Source organism: Diadema antillarum, unplaced genomic scaffold, assembly GCF_040938485.1.
Source record: "Diadema antillarum isolate AM-2024a unplaced genomic scaffold, OU_Dant_1.0 seq00000212_RagTag, whole genome shotgun sequence".
Classification (NCBI taxonomy): Eukaryota; Metazoa; Echinodermata; class Echinoidea; order Diadematoida; family Diadematidae; genus Diadema; species Diadema antillarum.
Genome location: NW_027271268.1, coordinates 762,189 through 785,464, shown reverse-complemented (window position 1 = coordinate 785,464; position 23,276 = coordinate 762,189). Strand labels below are relative to the sequence as shown.

The 23,276-nt window shown below is 38.6% G+C and overlaps 1 protein-coding gene across 1 annotated transcript in view; it reads right to left on the bottom strand.

The window, feature by feature from the left end:
• Positions 1-22,039, bottom strand: part of LOC139729002 (ATP-binding cassette sub-family C member 10-like) — a 111,672-nt gene extending 89,633 nt beyond the window's left edge. Inside the window, exons 1-3 of the mRNA XM_071639927.1 lie at positions 20,600-22,039; positions 17,220-17,345; positions 15,032-15,259 (exon numbers count right to left, since the gene is read on the bottom strand). Of these exons, the coding sequence (XP_071496028.1) occupies positions 15,032-15,259; positions 17,220-17,345; positions 20,600-22,039 (1,794 nt within the window). The remainder of the gene's footprint in view (positions 1-15,031; positions 15,260-17,219; positions 17,346-20,599) is intronic.
• Positions 22,040-23,276: the final 1,237 nt, after the last annotated feature.

The following is a 23,276-nucleotide window of genomic DNA, read 5'->3' as shown; positions in this document are numbered from 1 at the left end:
TCTTTAAGACTTATTTTAGGTGGCTTCGATTAAAAGTTGAGTGTCGAAGCTGTTCGCAATCTAAATCTAACAAGGACTTAAACTTTCAGCCAATCAGATGACTTGTAAATGACGTCATGCGCTATCTTGAACCGCCTAAAACCGGAATTGGCGCTGGCCGTCACTTTGCTTCATGCGATGCTAGATAGCGTAGTCATACACACACATTCAGTGCACAATATGTACATTGTACATGTACTATAGTACTTATACCTACCATCGACCATTTGCAAACAAACGCTATTGACTCGAACAGTTGAGTTGGTCTTGAAGGCAGAAGTCATGCAGGCCGGAGTTTTTTGAGGGTATGATCTGACGGAAGCTTGACCAAGTTGCTTAAAGGTGAGCATATTACTGTATGAATGCTTAAGAATGTGTTTGATAACTCTGGGACTCAGTAACCAAAGATAAAAGATGCTAAGATGTGCACTAACCGCCCTACATTTTTTTTTGGCAAGTTTGAGCCTTGCCACTGTATTATACAGCGCTGTCCATCCCTGTTCAGCGCCAGTGCTAACGTTAGCTGTTCATGGCTAATGACAGGTGTCTATCCAAACATTGTAACAAGTTACATGACATTGTAGGCTAACGTTATACTAGTATTCCGTGGGGGCTCTATTTCGGTGAAACTGCAAGTACAAGTGTAATAATACAGGGACTCTTATAAAGCGCCCATTCTACCTAATGATTTACGATGTTGGTGTCTTGACTGAAAGGTAAAGCTATGGGCATAGGCTACTGTAGCGTAGGCCTAACTGTCGTCTAACACTGAGTAACAGTAACAAGTTAGTGTCAGTTCACCCCTTCCTACACTCTTGTAAGGTTTAATTTATCAATTTCTACGTAGAAAGGCACAGTTCTAGGCCTTATCATGCCCCACTATGCTGTGATAAAATGTAGGGCATATGCTGTTAGATAGGTTTTATTTTTAACGTTGTGTTTAGGCCACCAATAGTACGTAGACCCTATGGGCGCTACAATTGAACTGCGACCAGCCCAAACACGAAGCCCCCTGTGTGATGAGCACCCCAGGGTTTAGGGCGCCAATGTTGCAATGCCAGTGCAGTGGCGTCAAGCTCTGAACTGTAAAAACTTCTATCGCATGGGCCATATTGGCTGACATCACCAATTTCCATTGACTCCCGTATTAAAATAGGGGGTCTACAATTAATAAACAGTTTCTGTTCCATTGCATGACTAGGTCTACTGAGTCTGATGTCACAATAACAATTACCTTTGGCATGTGCACTCAACACTCTTACTATCAAGCGTGCATCATGTCACTCATTTTACTGGAATAATCAACTTCAATGCTACTTGCACTCGGCTGCGTACATGTGTATGTAATGTGAATGTGCTACTGATTTGCATTCCATGAAAATACTTCTATTATTATTACTACCACTCAGTAGTAGGCCTGGACACCTAGGCCTTATGGTTGCCATTTCTGCACTGAATTCAAGACTCTTTCTTGAACTAGTAAGTCTGTTTATTAGTGTTATTGTTGAAGGCGTTGTATGAAACAAATAATGTATGGGATTAACTCGTGCAATGGAACAAGATTTCGCACCTGGATAAAAGGTATTCTACTCCAGTTTTTCTCTTTGTAGCATAATCAATGTGGTGATCTGTGTTTGAGTAGAAGGATCTAGACTTAAAAATTCTACAGATCTACACTTCTGGCTGAGATGTATGCATTAAGCATCACATACACCAATGAGAGAATGTAGTGAAGTTTTACAATATATGAGGCCTTTTTTTATTTTTTACTTTTAATATTTTTTAAGATAAAGGGAATGCAAATTACCTGTTATTTGTATAATTTGTACTCCAAGGAGTACTCTGTCAGGACTATCCCTTCTTGGTGTTTAGATATGCAAGACATCCCTGGTATTTCTAAAAATTGATTTTAACGATAACATCTGAAACAAAAATCAGAGATATCGGTCTCATTTTTTCCTCCAGCATGAAATACAACCCTCGAGACCAATAAGAAATAATTAATTACATAAAAATCTAGAAATGTGGCTATGGCGACCGTTTATACCCCCGAAGCATATTTGTTTTCTTCCTTTTTTTTTTGTCAAGCGTTTCTGTTTTTCATTTTCCACTTCCTTATCACTGATATTTCACAGTTTTTGTGTTTATTTTCAGATCAATGTGGACTTTGCCCAGTTGTACCGAGAAAAGTACAGGAGATGGTGAACAGATGGGGGCCATTTTACGTCAATAGAATCTTGCACTTGCCAAGCGAAACCACCCTTAGTTGCAAGACATCGTAAGAAGATGTGAAGACATGGATGGAGACAGTAAGTCCTTCCGCCAATCCTCATAGATCTTGTGGCATTGATTATAATTACTCGAACAATTTCTGTCCAAAGTGTAAGAGTAAAACTTACTCATTTGTTTATGCTTCATTGCTATTACACTTTTCAGGAAAGTGAATGTGTACGAGTTTGCTCTTCATAGACTGATATTGATAATAAGTCGAAAACTGAATGTTAGGGATTGTCAGAGCTGATACAATACATCATATCTAATATGTTAAAGAGAATGGGTGAAATACGTAAAGTTGAAAAAAAAATTGTATTGTGTTCCATTCTATAGGAATTTTGTGGAATGTCACTACTTGCAGCGATGCTTCACAGACCCAACATCCCCATGTAGAAGAAAGGGAGAGGACCTCTCATGCTCCCGAGGGATGCCCAGCAGTACCTGGTGCAGAATGACTATGTGCCTGTAAGTACAGTATATGCTTAATGTTTATAGACTTGAAATCAGTTTATGATCAAATCATTGAGCTTCCAATTTTGAGAATTATCAATACATATGCATGTTTCATTGGGCTTTTAAGTACCAGCTCATGTTTAGAGAAGAATATTTGAGCTTCGTATCTTACAAAGCAAGACTCGTGTAGAATCTGCATGTACTCAGTAACAGGTGGAATTTAAAAATCTGAATTTCTCATGTTGTCGTGAGAAATGCAAAGTTTTCTTCTCTGATATATCAGTGTTTTTGAAGCGATTCTTCTCAAACAAACTTTAGAACATTCAGCAATGAGTATTGTGTAGGGGTATCTACCGTGTTTTGACAGTTTTCTTTTAAATTCATTAAATTACGGATTAAAAATGCATGCTGACTTCTATTGATTTGTAATAATATGTACATCAAATATCTTATGAGTCTGGAACATGTAAATATCAAGTAGGCCCCACCCCGATGATGGCAAAAAGTAATCTGATTTCTGGGAATTTTTTTCAAGGCTTTGAGGTTTACCAGATGAGACAAAATGTTTTAAAATAATATGTTCCGAAATATATCAAAAATATTTACTTGTACATCACAAACTAATAGTTATGTGATGAATATGTTATTAGTACATTGTATTTAAGATCAATATGTAAAATTATATTTTAATATTTTTTCCCTCCAGAGTGCCCTCTCACTGAGAACTTAACTTCCCTCTATGTGATGCAAAGTTTATTTGATAATAATTGTAGCCTTTGTCATTTGCTCAAACGATTCAAGTGAAATTTAGTTCGAAATATCAGTAGTGCTATACATGTTTAATCTCTTTTCAGGTAGGAACCAATGTTCATGGCATTGCTGATGCAGAGACTCCAACCCCAGCCCCAAGCATCTTCTGATCTGGAGATTCTCCCACCTGAAAGCCCTAGCAAACGGGAAACGCCAAGTTGATCCGCGCTAAACGTATACATCACGAGCGAGAAGCGCGAAGTTCAGTGATGCTAAAGATGCCACCTTCAGCCAGCCCTGCTTAGTCAGATAAGGGAGTGACTAGACGTACATCCAGTATTTTTTCATCCTGGACAAGACCATACTAAATCCAGGCTGGAGATGACCGGAAGCAAGAATTTGACAGACTCTTTAAAGCCCACTGTGTCTTCATCGTCAAATATGCTTGGGTGCTTGAAGCATTCTTTGATTTTGTGGCGGCATATTCATGTACTGCTACAATCCCAAGTGAGGGCTTCGTTCTGGGCATTAGCCACGAACTTCAAGAACACGTCAGTGTATGAGGCTAGTAAGATTTTCCGACATTGTGCCACAAACCCATACACACAAGAAGCATATCTGACTTGCCCTGATGTGCAGCAAAGTTTTCTTAATTTTCGGTGAATTCTTAAATCAAAGTAACACAGGTAAAATGCTGCAATGTTTCCTTTGAAGATACTATCATGCATAATGTTTGACTCATGGATATTGAGTTATGTTATGTGTGCCTCACTTTTCCATTTATATTGAGCTACAAATCCATGCACACAAGAAGCATGTCTGTCATGCCCTGGTTGTAGTAAAGTTTCCTTGTAATTTTTTTTTGTGTGCATTTTTAAATGAAAATAACACAATAAGGAAAGTTAATGGCGCAATGTTTCCTTTAGAGGTGCTATCATGTATGTGTGTGCCACACTTTTGCATTTGCATTGCTACGTGAACATTTCAACAATATTTCAAGTTTTTATACATGTCCAGTTTCAATTTATTTATTGTTCATCTTTGGCTTGTTTTCTGTATATTATGTCTGGTTGATGATGAAAAAAAAAAAAAGTAATGCCAGATCCGCATTGATTTAAATTGAAAGAAGAAAGTTTAAGTTCCCCTGAACACTTTTGTAATTATTCAGCGATTACCTAATTTTCATCACTTCCACAGTGTTGTTGAGCCATTGTCCATCACATTTATTGAGCGCTGATTTGTTGCTATTTTCATTATGACGTTGTGGCTAAACACTTTAATATGAAACTCTCTATTTATAAAGAAATAAACTTTGGTTTTCCAGCCAAAGTATGTGCTTGAACCCATGAGGAAGGATAGATTCAGCGCAGATGGGCACCTTAAACAAATTTAGAGCATTTGACTTGAAATTTGGCACACATGACCACTGTGGTATATAGATATGGAAACAATGTGGTGAGCAATGCGTTGCCATGGTAACAGCTTTTTTTAAACCAAAAAACATACAAAAATATTGTGGATTCAGCTAACTTAGAATAGTCTTCGAGCATTTAGCTAGAAATTTGGCACAAAAGACCACTGTGGTATATAGATGTGTAAACGTATTCTTTCGTAAGTGTCGATCAATGTGTTGCCATGGTAACGGCATATTTTGAATGAAAATCATACAAAAATATTGTGGATTCAGTTAACTCCCTCACTCTTTGAGTAATTGGCTTGACATTTGGCACATGCAACAACTTTAGCATATAGATGTGCAAACTTAATCTTTCATCAATGGTGAACAATGCGTTGCCATGGTAACAGCATCTTTTCACTAAAATGCATACAAAGATATTGTGGATTCATGTAACAACCTCAGTCTTTGAGCATTTAGCTTGAAATTTGGCACACCTGACCACTATGGTACGTACATGTGCAAACTTAACCTTTCGTCATTGTTGATCATTGTGTTGCCATGGTAACAACATAGTTTGAATGAAAATCATACAAAAATATTTTGCATTCAGGTAACTCCCTCAGTCTTTGAGCATTTGGCTTGAAATTTGGCACATGCAACCATTGTAGTTCAGAAATATGCAAACTTCATATTTCATCATTGTTAAACAATGTGTTGCCATGGTAACGGTGCATTTTCAATGAAAATCATACAAACATTTCGATTCTCCTGTTTCTGTTTAGAGCATTTTGGCTTCAAATTTGGCACATGTTACCTCTACATTACCTAGATGTGCAAAAAATCTTTTGTGACTGTGGAAAATGTGTTGCCATGGTAACAGTATATTTTGCATGAAAATGATACACTAATGTGAATTCAACTAAACCCCTCACCCTTTTAGCATTTAGCTTGAAATTTGGCACATATGACGGCTATGATATAGGGCCTATAGTTGTGCAAACTTCATTTTTTTCTTGATGTCCAACATTGTGTTGCCATGGTTACACAATTCTTAGTAAAAACCATAGAAATCGTCAGTTTATTTATCTTGCTCACTCAGTTTTTGAGCACTTGATTTGAGAGGTGGAACAGTGCATTGCCATGGTAATTTTTTTCTTTATTAAAAAGTAAGAAAAAATAATCCTGGTTGAGCTAATTCCCTCAATTGTGGGTGGGGGTATATTAATCACAATGAGTGATAATTCTAGTTAAAAATTCAGATTGCATCACTTCAACATAGTGCTTTGTTACAAGATATGACATCAAAGTAATTAAGAAACTAGTGGTCCATCTCACTTGAACAGTCTCTTGAGATGGTTCCCTGTCATCAGTTGAGATGGATTCTTAAATATCAATAGATTAAGCAGGAATTTGTATATTCTTTTGTCAAACATTTTGTCTACCAAAGTGCAGTATGGAAATGTACTTATGTAAATCCATTTCAGACAATCGATATTCAAGGAATTTTAGAAGTAAGTTTAGAATGTTAATTGTTATTTGAGCTTCTTAATGTTTTAAGGTGAATTTACTTCAGAGTTTACATAGATCTTGCTCCCTACTGTTGTATGTAATACAGTTTGGATTCAATTGTAAATTTTCCCTACGGAATAGTGGAAAAATTAGGGAAGTCCGGTAAGAAATAAGGAAATGTAACACGTTTTCAGAAAACATTTCTTGACTAGTCCGTATGAATATGCAAATACATGCAGGTGAAAAGTGTAAAAATATTTTGAAGGAATGACATCATCAATTCCCTCATTTGGACGTTCATAAAGACTGGACAAGATCTGTTTTCTGGAAATGTGTGAAGTTGAAAAGAGGCATATCTTCCTTATTTTGTAGCTGATTTTCATAGTCTTTACACCATTCTGTGTAGGGAAATTTCTTCTCTTTTCTAATTTGATTACACTAATTTTGGCCTTTACTTCCCTCTTGATTAAATTTATACTATGCATCATTCCAAAAAATCAAATAATTCTTTAAATTGCATGCATGGGACGTACAAAGCGTGTAAATCTAAATGTCAACTTAATGGAGGCTATATTGTTTATTACACAGCATCATTTCTAAAATTTAAGTTATTAGAATTCATATATAATCTTATATTTGTTCATAGTTTCCATCTTACGACTTAACGATGCTCACCAGGGAAAGAAATACATAAAATGAAAGTGAATCGAGTTGTATGGAGTCATCTTGCAAGATTTTTAAAAAAAGTGAAAAAAAGTAATCTATTTGGCAATGAAGGTTCCAGTCATCTAGTAACTTGTTTACAGAACGCAGTGAAAGAAGCATCAGTAACATGAATGTGAAGATGTGACCATCTGAGACTATTGCAAAATATGCTCTGTTTTCATCATGTCGTATTTCATTTTTTTCTGGAGCCTACATGTGTATGACAATCATCTGTATATTTTGTAACTTATCAATGTTTGTGAAAAATGCATCAGTTTGATTTTGTTAAAATAAATAGACCTTTACATGTGAAGAAAGTGCATCAATTGGCTGTCATTTTCAGTAGTCTGAGTTTAAATCCATGATGGATTTATTTGAAATAAATCCAAGGAAGGCTTAAAATAAGTCTTTCGTCGTTTAAATCCAAGCTGGATTTATTCTAAAAACAAGTCTAAGAAAGATTTAAATGTAATCTAATAAGACTTAAAAAATAAATCCTATAGACTTGAAATTTAAGTCGAACATAGACTTAAATTTTTAAATCCTAGCTAAGACTTACTTTTAAGTCCTAAGGTTTTGTCTGTATTTACAGTCCGCTAGGACTTAAAGCAATAAATCCTTAGGACTTAAAAATAAATCCTAGAAATTAAGAGAGTAGGCCTACATAATATCATGGCAACATATATTGAAACTTCTTTCGATCTCACACTCATAAAATCTGCGTACCACTGCGTGTGAAAATTAGAATGAACGTCACGGACATATCAACTGAGAAGTTCCTCTAGATACTTCTTCCCGACTTGGCGATCATCAAACAGTAAAAGACGTGACTATTAATTTATTTGTATCGAATGTAAACTGTTTACTGTAAACGAAAAAAAAAACTATACGGAGTGCCTCCTCCGTTTATTGTCTTTGCCGTAACCATGGACCTACTACGAAACCAAACAAGAAGCACGCATGGACGGCGCGTTTCATTGAACTTGTAGTCCAAGAGCATTAGGTCAAAAAAGGCCTAAACCTGGACATTTTTGGTAACAAGCTGATTTTTTCAGGATAGGTCCAGAAAAATGTCTAGAATAACATACTAAAAGTCCTCATGAATCCTCTTTGAGCGTTTTCCGCAATCCAAGATGGCGTCCAAAATGGCCGCCATTTCCAAAAGTTCTTATAACTTTTCAACCAGAGAACCCAAATACAAAATTTAAATGTCTAAATATATGTTTTGAAGCATGAAGAACTCGATAAAACACATATCAAGAGATGTTGATGCACGCAAGTACCGAAATCCAAGATGGCGTCCAAAATGGCCGTCATTTTCTGAAATTCTTATAGCTTTTCAGTCAGGTAACCCAATACGAAATTTAAATGTCTAACTATATGTTTTGAAGCATGAAGAACTCAATGAAACACATATCAAGAGATTTTGATGCACGCAAGTACCGAAATCCAAGATGGCGTCCAAAATGGCCGCCGTTTTCTGAAATTGTTATAGCTTTTCAGCCAGGTAATCTAAATACAAAATCTAAGTGTCTAGATATGTTTTGAAGGATGAAGAACTCAATAAAATACATATTAAGAGATGTTGACGCACACAAGTACCGTAATCCAATATGGCAACCAAAATGGCCACCATTTCCTGAAATTCTTATAACCTTTCAACTAGAGAACCCAATACACAATTTAAGTGTCTTTACAAGTTTCGAAACATGAATAACTCAATAAAATACATATTAAGAGATTTAGACGCACGCATGTACTGATTTTAACGCTCGAGCTCTTCCTAATATGGAAAATGGGGTGCAAAATGTCACAATTTTATCTCACAATTATGTAAATAAATGTCAATATATTTCATAAGAAACTTTTTATTTAAAATATAGTCCTTATGTGTAAAGTATACGAATAAAAGCATTTGCATGTTAACCTCAAGGAGTGTGTCCTTGTTACGAGAGAAATATTTCACCAACAGATTTGTTGCTAAACAGAAAGCCTACTAGAAGGCAATATCTGTTTACCACATGGTCTATTTTCGTCACCTTAAGCACATGAGATGAAAATTTAGCGCTAGCCCCTTTTTACTACCAATGCATTTGATGTCTACAATGAGGTGAGTTCCACTTGAAACTGTCAGCTATCACTTGAGAAGTAAAAACAATTCTTTGAAAAGCAAAGTTACTGGTACATGGAGGATGGATACTCCTCTACCACACGAGGGACCTTTTTTCTTTCTTGTTTTTACTCGAAAGTGAAATACATAGTGCAAACGTTTGGTAAGATATTGAATTATTTCCATCAAAGAGTAGGAAATTGGATATAAAGTAGTATTCAGGGAAATGGGCAATATGATTATGGAAGGGTGTGGAAGGGGGGGGGGAGTCCCCTCCCCCTCCCCCCCCCCAACATGAAGGAGATTTTGCATTTTCAGACCTGATATTCAGACATCTGATCAAGGAGCTACGAGCTCCTTGATCTGATGCACCCTATTGGTGAAATATTAAATTTTCGTTTCCATCAAAAAAGGAACAAAAAGATATACAATCATAGAAGTGCGCGGTTATAGGGTTGCCTGCTCCCACACGAGGGAAAATTTCGTATTTTCGGACTAGAAATTCACAGAGCTGTTGCATCCATTTGGTGAAATACCCGATATTTTTTTTCTACTTGAAAACGTTAGGAAAAATATATATTCAGGAAAGTGTCGGGGAGGGAGAAGTGTGAGAGGAGAATACTCCTTCCCATACCTCGGAAATTTTTGGATTTTCCAATTTGAAATTCAGAGATTTAGCGCACTCTTTGGTGAAATATCTGAGATTTGTTTTTGTCCTAAAAGTAAGAAAATATGAAGAGCTTGTTCGCAAAAACCGATAAGTCTATATATTTTCCAAATGGAGATATTTGCGATTAAAGGTCAAGAAAAATAAAGAGAATAATGAGAAAATTTTTGCTTCTTTTTACCATAACTTAAAAAATGTACCTTTATGTAGTCACCAATATATCATTTAAAAGGTATTATTTTGTACTTCATTACAGAGACCGTACCTCAAAATCTTCAAAAATGGACTTATCGGTTTTTGCAAACAAACTCTTCATATATACTTATGGAAATATGCGGGGGAGGTGTATGAGGTGATGCACCTTTCCACAAAATGGAGATTTTTTTTTTTTTTAGATTACAAGTTTCATGGTGCGCTCTGTTGGTGAAATACTAGAGTTTTGTTTCTATTAAAAAGTGTAAGTAGAATAAAGACTAGAATATTCAAGGCAATGAGCTAGTAGATGATGGGGGGGGGGGGGGTCACTTTCGACTGGAGGGAGTTTTGCATTTCGATGATCGTCGTTAAAACGGCCTAATGCACCTTTGGCGTTATATAGAGAAAATTATCCATCCTCGAAGAGTAGATAATAATAGTCTCAATATCCCCATCCTCCACCGAAACGAGGGAGCTTTTACACTTGAATAGAAATGAAATAATTATATCATTTACACACATTAATTTTGATGGAATATTTGGGAATTGTTAATCAAAAGGGGAATTTAATATATATTGGGGGAAGTGAGCGGTTGAAGAGTTAGGGCAAATTACCCTTCAATATGAGGGAACTAACTTTTGCATTTTGTAAGTGAAAGATCTAGTGCACACTTTTTGATGACAGATTCGGAAATTTGTTAATCTCAAAAGTGTACAAAGTCTATGGAAAGGGGCCGAGCGAGGGACGTTTAGCATCTTTATGATTGCAACTGAATGACAAAGTGCTGAATGACAAAGTGCAAATACTTCAGGTTGAATACTTGGAAAATAATGATGTACAGGCCACCACCTTCCCCAAGGAGGAGGGGGGGGGGGGTGCATCCAACCCAACCTATACCTGTTTTGTGCACATTGTGTGCACTTCCCCCAATATATATTGGGGGAAGTGAGCGGTTGAAGAGTTAGGGCAAATTACCCTTCAATATGAGGGAACTAACTTTTGCATTTTGTAAGTGAAAGATCTAGTGCACACTTTTTGATGACAGATTCGGAAATTTGTTAATCTCAAAAGTGTACAAAGTCTATGGAAAGGGGCCGAGCGAGGGACGTTTAGCATCTTTATGATTGCAACTGAATGACAATGTGCTGAATGACAAAGTGCAACTACTTCAGGTTGAATACTTGGAAAATAATGATTGTACAGGCCACCACCTTCCCCAAGGAGGAGGGGGGGGGGGGGGTGCATCCAACCCAACCTATACCTGTTTTGTGCACATTTAAGGGAAAGATTCCTCTGGACCTTCTGAGTTGTTGAATCCCGAACATTATGTTGAATTTCTTTGTCTCTTGAAACAGGCTAAAAACAGCAATTTTTGATAAACAAACGGCAGCCATTTTGGGCAACATTTTGTTTTCGGGAAGAACTCACGTGGTTTTATTTGTAGTTATGTGCCTCATGATCTGTAAATAAGTATTTCGTTGGGTTCCTTAATGTCTTAAAATATATATGTATACATTTAAGTGCGTATCGCGATTACATAGGTGCAGGGTTATGAGAAAAACAGGAAATGGCAGCCATTTTGGACACCATTTTGGATTTCTGATAGTGCTCAAGTGCTTTATTTGTGTTTCAAAATCTCTGAATAAGTATTATATTTGGTTCCTTGAGACTCAAAACGTATATTTCGACATTCCAAGTGTGTACAGTTGAAATCTACTTGCAAAATTATGAAAAAAAAATGAGGAAATGGCGGCCATTTTGGACGCCAAAAATGGCCGCCATCTTGGATTACGGTACTTGTGAGCTTCAACAACTCTTAATATGTACTTTATTGAGTTCTTCATCCTTCAAAAGATATATGTAGACATTTAAATTTTGTATTTAGGCTACCTGGCTGAAAAGTTATAAGAATTTCAGAAAATGGCGGCCATTTTGGACGCCATCTTGGATTTCGGTACTTGCATGCATCAACATCTTTTGATATGTATTTCATTGAGTTCTTCATGCTTTAAAACATATATTTAGACATTCAAATTTTGTATTTGGGTTCTCTGGTTGAAAAGTTACAAGAATTTCTGGAAATGGCGGCCATTTTGGACGCCATCTTGGATTGCGGAAAATGCTCAAGGAGGATTTATGAGGACTTTTAGTATGTTATTCTAGACATTTTTCTGGACTTATCCTGAAAAAATCAGCTTGTTACCAAAAATGTCCAGGTTAAAGCTAATACTCTTGGACTATTGATAACCACGTGTTTCGCACTTCGGCACATATTGCACTGCGCGAAACGTAGCGATTACCGTACTTGTGGCGGACATACTGACTTTGGTCAAGGAATGAAAATGGAATACATTAAGAAAAATATTATGATATTGAAATACCGACATCATGAAAATGTTTGGAAACAACGAATGATTATGGAGTATAGAAATGAAAATGCCAAACAAAGATTTTCATTCGCTCATAGGGAAGCTCTCTAGAAGAGATGAAAGCATCTCCCCTCGTATGGCAGTATAAGTTTCCCCAACAAGCTGAGGTTAGTGAGGTGTACACCAGGGCTCGACACTAACGGTGGCTCGGTGGACCGGGGCCACCAAAAACGCACGTCGGGCCACCAAAAAAAAGTCGGATGTTTGCCTTTACTTTTGGAAATGGACAGCGGTAACAGTCGACTCCGTATAAGATGCTAAAATAAATGTCAGATGTTGTTTTTATTTTTGGAAATGAATAACGGTAATATTCGACTCCGTACGGTACTAAAATAAATGTCGGATGTTTGCTTATACCAAGGATGCTTATACTTTTCGATTTGAATAACGGTAAGATTCAGCTCCGTACGGTGCTAAAATTAATGTCAGAAATTCGATTTTGCGTTCGGAAATGAATAACAGTAATATTCGACTCCGTACGGTGATTAAATAAATATCGCATGTTTGCTTTGACGTTCGGAAATGACTACTAATGATATACAACTCCGTACGATGATAAATGCCGGGTATTTGCTTGTGCGTTCGAAAGTAAATAGCAATACCATTCAGCTCTGAAAGATGTTAATATAAGTGTCGGAAATTTGCTTTGACGTTCGGAAATGAATAACAATGATATTGAACTCCGTACGTTGATAAAATAAATGCCGGATGTTTTCTTTCAAGCTCTGAATTTGTGGAAAGATAATAATGTACGTTCATCACTTTTTTTTTTTCATGATTCATTCAAGAATTTCGGGAGTCTGACAGCCATCGGATCTCGTTACGATGTTTTTGTATTGTTTACAGACAAGTATGGCAAACATGAGAGCAAGGCTTCATAGAAGATGAATTACCCTGGTGGCAATCATTGAACGACAATTTCAATTCAATGGGCAATCGTCGGGACCACTCGCGATGTTAGAAAAAATAAACACCTCAGCATCGAGCAATTTCTATTATTGAATGAGCAATCGTCGGGACGATGTGCGACGTTTCAAACTCATACCAAACGGTGATTTAAGTTCAAAGGGCAAGCCTAGGGACGATGCGCGACGCTTTAACAATTACTAAACGCGTCTCTGACCAGTGATTCAAGTTGAATGGACAATCGTCGGGACGATAAGTGCGACGTTTGAACAATTATGGATTAACAAACTCGCCACGGAACGGTGATTTAAATTCAATGGTCAATCGTCGGGACGATGAGCGACGCGAAACCATCACCAAAACCTTTACAAAACGGTTAGTCAAGTTGAATACGCAGTCGTCGGGGACGATGTGCGACGTTTGAACAATCACTGAAACGCTTCGCCGATCGACAAAAGACCTCCTTAATTGATTAGTCGCGACGAAAAGAGACGACTTCGTTCCGACTCGTCGGAACCATCTTTTGTTGATATTTATAATGAGCCAAAAAGAGCGCAGTAATGAGCACATGAGGCCCAAAATTTGGATCGTCGGGGACGATTGGCGACGATCTTTTGTCTCATATCGTCGCGACGAAGATATCTCCCTAACACAGTTTTTCTGTTGTGCCTAAATAATTAATTGTTACAGTAAAGACTGCAAGTATACAAGTTTACTGATAACTGCAAGATATATATTTTCTGCATACAAGTGTTCTTTGAAAAGAAATGGCTCTTAACTCTTTATGTGCCACGTTCGCACGTCTGGCTCAGTCGACGGCGTGCCAACTTCGCATATTCTGCTCAACAAACAAAGCCGCCAAAACCGATCGATAAAGCGCTAATCACTGCTAATCCCGCGGCACAATGAAAGCGTTTTTCCAGCTTTTGTTCCTCTCATATACGGCTTGCATTCTATGTAGTTATTGACTATCAAGTGGTGTTCCCGACTAGATTTGCTCGGACATTCTAAGTTTCTGTCACGGTTTTATGTGCAAAAGTCATGCCTTTACAGTATAGTAACTTGTTATTCGAAAGAGAAATTGAAAAATAGATTTGTCATACAATTTATATCGAAACAAAGTTTGGCATTCCTCTTCAACTTTGCCTACTATTATGCCCATCTTAACAGAAATTTGTAGAGGTCATACAAATTGGAAAAACATATTCTTTCTCAAAGCATGACTACCTTCGTGTCTCGGAATAACGTGGCACACAGGGGGTTTCCACCATGGCACATAAAGAGTTAATAATCAGGGTGAAAGGTGAAGTAAAATAGAAACTTCTTCCTCGTGATTTAAGATACATTGCGAGCTACTGTGGTAACAGGTATATTGTTATTTAACCTGGGTATCTTGGTACACTTTCATGAAATATGAAACAAGAGTGGCTATACATTAAAAATCAAACTTCGAAGCAATTTTATACAGATCGAAAACATATTCATCGCAGGTATAGTTCCTAGTGGACCTTTTCGTGAATGGAACCGTTCCAGGAATAAATACTGATTTCCCAAAGTGGTTTCTAAGTAAAATATCATGATTACCACAACTGACCTTCGTAGCGGTGAGTTCATTGCCAAGGAGAGTATACATGGAGAAGGTGAGGAGGGACAGGAGGATGGGAATGATGCCCCACGTGAACCCCAACACGGCCCCAATGCATTTCACTGTCTGCGCGCTGCGCAGCTCCTTGGATCGCCACTTCCCCACCTGCGCCTTGAAGTGGGCCTCCCAGTTAAAGAACTTGATGACCCGGATGCCCTTAAGGAACTCTGTCATGACCTAGGGGAGCCAGGAGGGGAAAGAATGATAGTCCTTTGCAAAGGGGTTGACATGTCGCAGGCTGAGAGCATTGCAATAACTAAATAGTTGTAACAATTATTTCTGTAGCACGTAACCCCGCCACACTCTGTGATGGAATCACATGTCATGTTAATTTCACGCATGAAGATACTTATCATTTTATTCGATGAAGATTGCCGTTGTTCTTTGTCACAATTGCAATGTTTTCTGCAAGATTTATATGAAGAACTTTGATTATTTTTTCATGCATTCACATCTCCCCATGGTTAGCAACTATAATTTAGTGCAATTTCGAAACAACAAGGGTTGTGGTGTATTCTTGTCTTTCTGCAAAGCAATGCTGGTCCATCTTCCCGCAAGCATGGCATTCATTCACATCTCCCCATGGTTAGCAACTATAATTTAATGCAATTTCGAAACAACAAAGGTTGTGGTGTATTCTTGTCTTTCTGCAAAGCAATGCTGGTCCATCTTCCCGCAAGCATGGCATTCAGACGGCTGCATCAACATAACCCTGTCTTCCCTTTATAATATCCTTTTATACTCCTGAAACGCACATGTTGGCAATTAGGAACAATCGTCTAACAACAGGACAGGATAACATGCCATGTAACAATCTGGCTCAAAGAAAACCCATAGGGCATTGGACCATAAACAAATATTTACCAAAGACGTAATATTTAGTTGAGAACAAATTTTTGTGGGTTGAGGTCTATGTATGATCATGTTTATTACATAAGTTTACTGCCACCCAAGGAACGATGCGTGTAAGCAATCAGTACTGGTCACGGAGATAGACTAATGTAGGAGCCTGATAACTAAATATATTGTTACTTTCCTAGCATAACCAAACAGCACTTGACTTAGCTCTTCAAGAAAAGAGCGGGAATATCACATAGCGTATGTCAGCAACAAGTCGAGAAAATGTCCTTTTTATTAAAGAAGTGAAATTTTGTGGAATTCTCTTTTCATTTTATATATGTGACCGTGCACCTCAAAACAAACATAAAGTCGCACACACTGATTTTGCGTGAGGACTGAAAATAATTGAAATGGGTCAACCTAGCCGAACTTGACTTTTTCATATTTTCTGAAAGAGCGGGTCTTCTTTTACACTATGCTAAAATTTGGTATCATAAAACGGGTAGAAAAGTGTGTTTTTAGCAATTTACCTCGAACATTTTTGGTAGAATAGTGTGATTAGGTGTGTCTTTAGAATCCCTTTTTCATTTCTGAAAAACCTTGTCCACACTCTTCACTTTCAACTCTAATAACTTTTGAAAAGATAGAGCTACTGCTTTGAAAGTTGGCATTAGTTATGGACAGAATGTGTTAATGAGGCATGCCTAATTTCAGTTTGATCTGATAATCCCTTCATTGTTGTTACTCTGGTGGTTTACTTCCTGTTTTTTTGTCCCATTCATCGCACAGCCAGCACGGTTTGGTAAAGATTAAGCGCTTGAATAGACACTGTACTTCAGAGCCTCTTTTCTCAGTTCACACTTTTCCCGAGTTTGTGCCTTCTTTCCAATATTTAGATAGGTTAGGAGAGTCCATTTGATTTGAGTTATACATCATTTTAAAGCTTAAAGTATGTTCTTTCAGAATATGGTCTTAACTAAAAATTCATGTCTGGCGACTTTTGTTTAAGGGCAGGGTATATATATTTATATATATCGATACCCTGCAGTGACGTCAAAAATGAGTAGTCTTCCAGCATCGTTGCACGAAACATTCAAATATTCATAACATTGAAACAAATTGTCCAATGTTACACAAATGGGTTGGTGGATTTTGTGCATTTCTGCTTTGGCATAACATAAAACAACTCCCTTATGCTGATCCTTCACTCCTTTCCTCCGTACCTACCTGCCTGCCATCTCCACTACCCCTTTTCCTGAATTTTCAAGTCATGTTACATGGCTTATGACGTAATTACCTTGATTCTACTGTCTTGCTGTTTGGTCTTGAGCTGTTGTGCCTCTGTCATCCTCGTGCTGAAAAACTTGGTGATAGGTATGGATACTATCATCAGTCCTGGGCCGATTAGAAACAACACACCAACCTTCAACACAAATAGACACAAAAAAAAAATAGAAAGCTTCAAAAAAAGAATTATAACGATGGGACATGAATATACCAGGTGTCCCCCCAAAAAAGCGGAACGGTGAATTTTCAGTACCTTGCGCTCTAAAAGTGATATATTTTTGGACGTCATTACAAAGAGCATCTTCCGCAGAAGACAATGATTCCCAAATCATTAGATTTGTTTCAGTACTTTTTATTCTACGCCAATTTCTGTAAATACAATCATTTTCAAATTTCGCTCGATCTTTGTGACGTATGAGCAAATAATTTGGATGCGACACGCGTTCCATATGCGGTGTATTGTGTAATGAGCCCGTTGATCCATGACAACAAAAGATATGTACAGCTTTCACATTGGGCGCAGGCCAGAATTACGACTTCCATGACTATTATAATGTGTGTGTGTGTGTGTGTGTGTGTCTGCGTCTGTGAAAGTGTGTATGTGTGTTGTGCGAGCATGCAAACACAAACACACACACCCACACACGCAAACAGACACGCACACACACACTCACACACACTGTTTTTTCCTGTCCGCCGTCATCATTATAGTCGTGAAAGTTGTATCTTTTGTTGACATGGATCAACGGGCTTACACAATACACCGTACATGGAACGCGTGTCGCTTCCAAATTATTCGCTCGTACGTCACCAAAATCCAGCGAAATTTGAAAATGACTGCATTTACAGAAATTGGCGTAGAATAAAAAGTACTGAACAAAATTTAATGATTTTGATATCATTGTCTTTTGCGGTAAATGCTCTTTCTAATGGCGGTAAAAGTATGTATCTTTTAGAACGCAAGGTACTGAGAATCCACCGTCCCGTTTTTTTGTTTTTTTTTTGTTTTTTTTTTGTTTTGTTTTGTTTTGTTGTTTTTTTTTTTTTTTTTTTTTTGGGGGGGGGGGGGGGACAGCCGGTATATAAAGTTCTCTAAACACATCAAATTGTTGTCTTAGGCGGGGACATTTTTCGACAACGGGATGTCATCTTTCTCAAACGATGGCTGATCAAAGACTGATGTTTTGGCGCTGGTAAACAATCACCCAGTGTACCATGCCGTCAAACCCCCGTTTGAGGCGAGACCCCATCGACAAACGAAGCTGATGGGGTACTATACCCCCTAACGATTCCTCGTTTGAGAAGTGGGAGTAGATGTATTTGCCCACTGCAAAATAACTTTCTACTCAGGCGTGGACTGCAACAGCTGTCATATTACGTAAGAGCATGATAAGGATATCTGCCTGTGGCAGACCATTCAAAGTGCACTCAATTTTCACTATTCTTTCTAAAGTTTCAGATTTTATATTCTATTGAGAAATTCTATAGTCATCCGTTTTGAATTTCGAACGAAAAAATTTGACCCAAAAGTAACGAAAATACAGGAATAAGAAGGAGAGCATTGTAGAAGTTTGTCGACACACACACGCACTATGGAGCTACATAGCCCATGCCAAAACCAAAACAATCTCTTCCTCTCGCAGGTGCCTCCCCCCCCCCCCCCCCCCCCCCGTTGCGGTGACTGATGTTTAGATTAGGCCAGGGTCAAGAAACAGGTGTTTTATATCTGGTTTTTAAGTCCTTGATTGCCAAGATATACACTGGCATTGTCTACAGGGGTGTAGCTTCTTCAAACGAGAGATTTGCCTCATGAATCCGCATGATATCGCCATCGTTAATGCCAGTCTGTTGGTATTCTCTCCCATATACCATTTCATGTTGTGTGGGTGAGGGAGAACTCTTTATCCAAATGGAATCTCTGATGTGCCTGTTGAGGTCCTGGCTCTCACTTGCTACCAACCACTTACTCTAAGTAACAGTTAATGATATGATTTTCTTTTCCATTATGGTATGTTATGGCGGACTCGTTATGTGTTTCCCAGATGTACGTATCTTGGCAAGCATGGCAAGGGATTGTGTACACTCCTTACGCCTTGTCCATTTCTTTGTTTTGTTTTGTTTTGTTTTTTTCGTTTGGATGAACCACTATTTATCTCAGATTGTATTGTTTCATCGCTGTGGAGATGCCATGTTTTTTGAAAATCCTAGTAATTGCCTCCGACAAGAGTTTGATGTTAACGGTAGGGGATGAACGCAGGGTATTTCTTGCGAATAGCTCCGTCTCTCTTTGCTGTTAAGAATTTATTTTATATTTCTTGTCTTTACGTTTTACTTAAAAACGTCCATCGAGAATAGTCACATAGCAACAGAGCGACAGAGATGTTGGTAGCTTCATTCTCCGTGTCTTTTGAGTCAGAGATTACTGTATCACAACGGTGGAAAGAGCATGAATCACTCATAACATTTGATGTAAGGGTATTGAGACTTGAAGTTGAGATATTCACACGAGAGACCCAGTGATCATTTTTTTTTTACAGGAAAATAGTAGGATTGTCATGAAACATGACATCTCTACACAAGAAACGTGGCATCTCTACAGCAATGAAACCATGCAACAAGCTTTGGAGACATCCCGGTTCATCTAAAGGACAGAATAAAAATAAAAAAGACAAGTAACAAGGAATGTACATGGTCCCTTGCCATTCTTCCTTAGCTCCATGTATCTTGGAAAATAGTCGGAGACTGAAGTGGAGAACACACGAACGATTATGGAAGATTGAGGAACAATCTTACACCCGATTACGGAGGAAGCCAAACATTCAACAAGTCCACCATAACAGACCATGTTGGAAAAGAAAATCGTATCATCAAATGGGAGGGTAAGCAGTTCGTAGCGAGGGAGAGCCAAGACCTCAACATGCCCACTAGGGGGTCATCTGGATAAAGAGAACCCCCTCAACATAAACCGAGGGGGGGGGGGGGGGGTTGCACGTACCAACTGTCTGCCTTTTGGCGCCAAGACATCAGTCGCCAATCGACCATCGTTTGAAAAAGATGACAGGCCGTCGTCGAAACTGTCACAGGTTAATACAACAATTTGATGTGTTTAGATACTCTTTACTTATAATAGAAATGGGAAAGGGTTATTCTGTGTTTATATTACACTATACAGAAAATAAAATAATGAAATATTCTATTTCAAGTTTAGTATTATGTCTATCCGGTCTTGCCATTGTCTCACCTGCAGCCATTATTGTTTTCAATTAATTATGAAGCATAGCAATCGATCAACATGAATACCAAATACTTCCTGAAAGATGAATGTTCGATTAATGACTGGCGTGAATATAGCAGACAAACAAGGATATTAAGGGAGTGTGGAAGACCAACCTGTCGGTAAATCAGGTAAAGAGAGCAAGCCACCATTACAACCGTAGCCCACATAAGCTGTATTTGATAGGGGAGCTCGACTATGGCATCACCGTCCGATATCATGAAGTTTATGATCTGCCCCTTGGTAAAGGCAGACTGCGTGGTTGCGCTCACCGCCAGAGACTTGCGGTAGATGACGGAGACGACGGCGGGGTGGACTCTGTACACGAGCATCCTCAGCTGGTGGTAGTAGTGACAATTGAGGGTGCCAAAGAGAACTATGGCCAGAGACAATTTCATAGCATAGTAGTATCCGTGGTATTTGGGTTCGACGCCATCCTCTATAAAGAATAGCAATTCACCGAGCATGAGCGGACGAAGGAATCTGAACACATTAACCCCGACCTTGAAAAACGCTAGGAGACACATCTGAGGACCGAACATCTTCACCAAAGCCCAGCGGAGAGAGGTTCTGTTGGTCTGAGCTTTGAGAATGGTAGCTCCTGAGTAGTTCCCATCTCCTCTGCTGGGGCCAAACTCTTTCGCTTCAAACACGCCTTCGGCAAATGCAGATGAGCTCTGCGGATACACGGTGGCAAAACGAGCTTCTACATGACTAGGTGAAAGTCGGCGTGGCAGGTGTAAAACATCCTCGGGTTGACACAACTGAACAGCAGCACCCTTGCGCAGCAGTGGAAAAATCCACCAGAATGTCAGTTTGGACAGCAGAGTTGCAGAGTCCTCTTCCGCTGCAAGATCCAACTTGGGTAATTCAGACGTGGATGGAGATGGCGCTTGCAACGGCTCCTTTTCGCCTGCAGTCTTGTTCACACTTCGAGATGACCCATCATCAGCTCCAGTTTCTCGATAAGTTTGGGCGTGTCTCGGGACGGGGCACAGAGAAATAAGGTGAAGAAAGTGGAGAGTTGTGCAAACAAAGACAAGACCATCTTCACTGATGGACATGGGTCTGTTGCCATTTAGCACGTGCCCAAGAAGAGTGACAAGACGAGAAAACATTGCCAGTAGTGTCAGGAACCAGGCAGCGATGACCGGCTTGTGGGTCTTGACGGAATCGGTGTTCTGGCATCGCAGCTTCCAATGGTACAACGCCAGCAAGAACCACGCCACGAAAGCCAAGCCGTCAACCTGGTCCTCCACGGAGGGAAAGTCTGTATCCACCTGGATCTGCCTCAGCAACACGTTGAGCAGTTGGAGCAGGGCGTACAGGCTGGCAATGACAAATCTGACGCGTAGAACGACCGACTGGTTAACACTCAGACTGCCCGGCTCATTTGTGATCTGGATGACGTAGAAGGCACTGACGATAGCCAGCAAGCAGTGGCTCGGGAGAAAGATCAGTAGTTTCCAGTAGCAGTGGTCCTCATAAAGATCATGCTGCCAGGTAGTGTTGTCAGGAGATCTTCTACAAAATCCTTCCATCATAGCACCAACCATATTTCCTATGATCTGAAAACAAACAAACAAACAATTATGCGAAATATGAAAGTATGATTCGTCTTTAGTGATGAGTACAGTAGAGAAACTTTTCATAGGATTTTAGGGAATTAAAGTTGAAGTCATTACGTAACTTCATTGAGCACACTTTGAGCTCTCCTTATAACACTTAGTTGCACTTGTTTTTAACGTGTACTTTTGTTGACATTGCTAATTTTTTCAGACACAATGGAATGGAAGGGAAGCTCGTCCTCTGGAAAATACTCCTCATTTACTATACAAAGCTACAACAACAATAAACAAAACTAAAAATAAAACAAACGACAACAAACACCTGGCTTCTTACACACGGTATCCTTTTTTATCACATACCCCTTTCCACCTGATGTCTATTACCTACAAGATATACATATTTTCCAAAAACAAAGAGGGAATTGAGGTTAAAATCTATTCAGTGAATGCAGTACGGATAAGAATGCATTCCTGAAGTTTTGGACACTTGGTATATCAGACAATCAGTTCATAAATTATGAATTTGCAAACTATTGGTTGAACTCATGTGGTCTCATGGGCAGACTACAATAAATCCTGTTGCTACTATTACAAGTAGAAAATAACGAAAACCCAACGAAATTTCATCATAATTGTGTTTTCCATATGTAAAACGCACATACTTCCTTCATTCGTTTCTGCTATTTATGGATACGTCATGATATTCCGATTATCGTTGGAAGAAGGTAAGTCGAGTGCTCTTCCACTATGCTTAAACTTAACTCTTTATGTGCCATGGTGGAAACCCCCTGTGTGCCACGTTATTCTGAGACACGAAGGTAGTCATGCTTTGAGAAAGAATTCTGTTTTTCCAATTTGTATAACTTCTACAAATTTCTGTTAAGCTGGACATAATAGTGAGCAAAGTTAGAGGAATGCCAAACTTTGCTTCCATATACAATGTATAACAATTCTATTTCCAATTTTTTTCTTTTGATTTACCAGTTGCTATATTACTATAAAGGCATGACATTTGCACATAGAATAGTGACAGAAACTTAGAATGTATACGCGAATCTAGTTGGGAACACCGCTTGATAGTCAATCACCACATAGAATGCAAGCCGTATGTGAGAGGAACAAAAGCGCGAGAAACGTTTTGATTGTAACGTGGGATTAGTGATTTATCGATCGGTTTTGGCGGCTTTGTTTGTTGAGCAGAATGTGCGAAGTTGACACGCCGTCG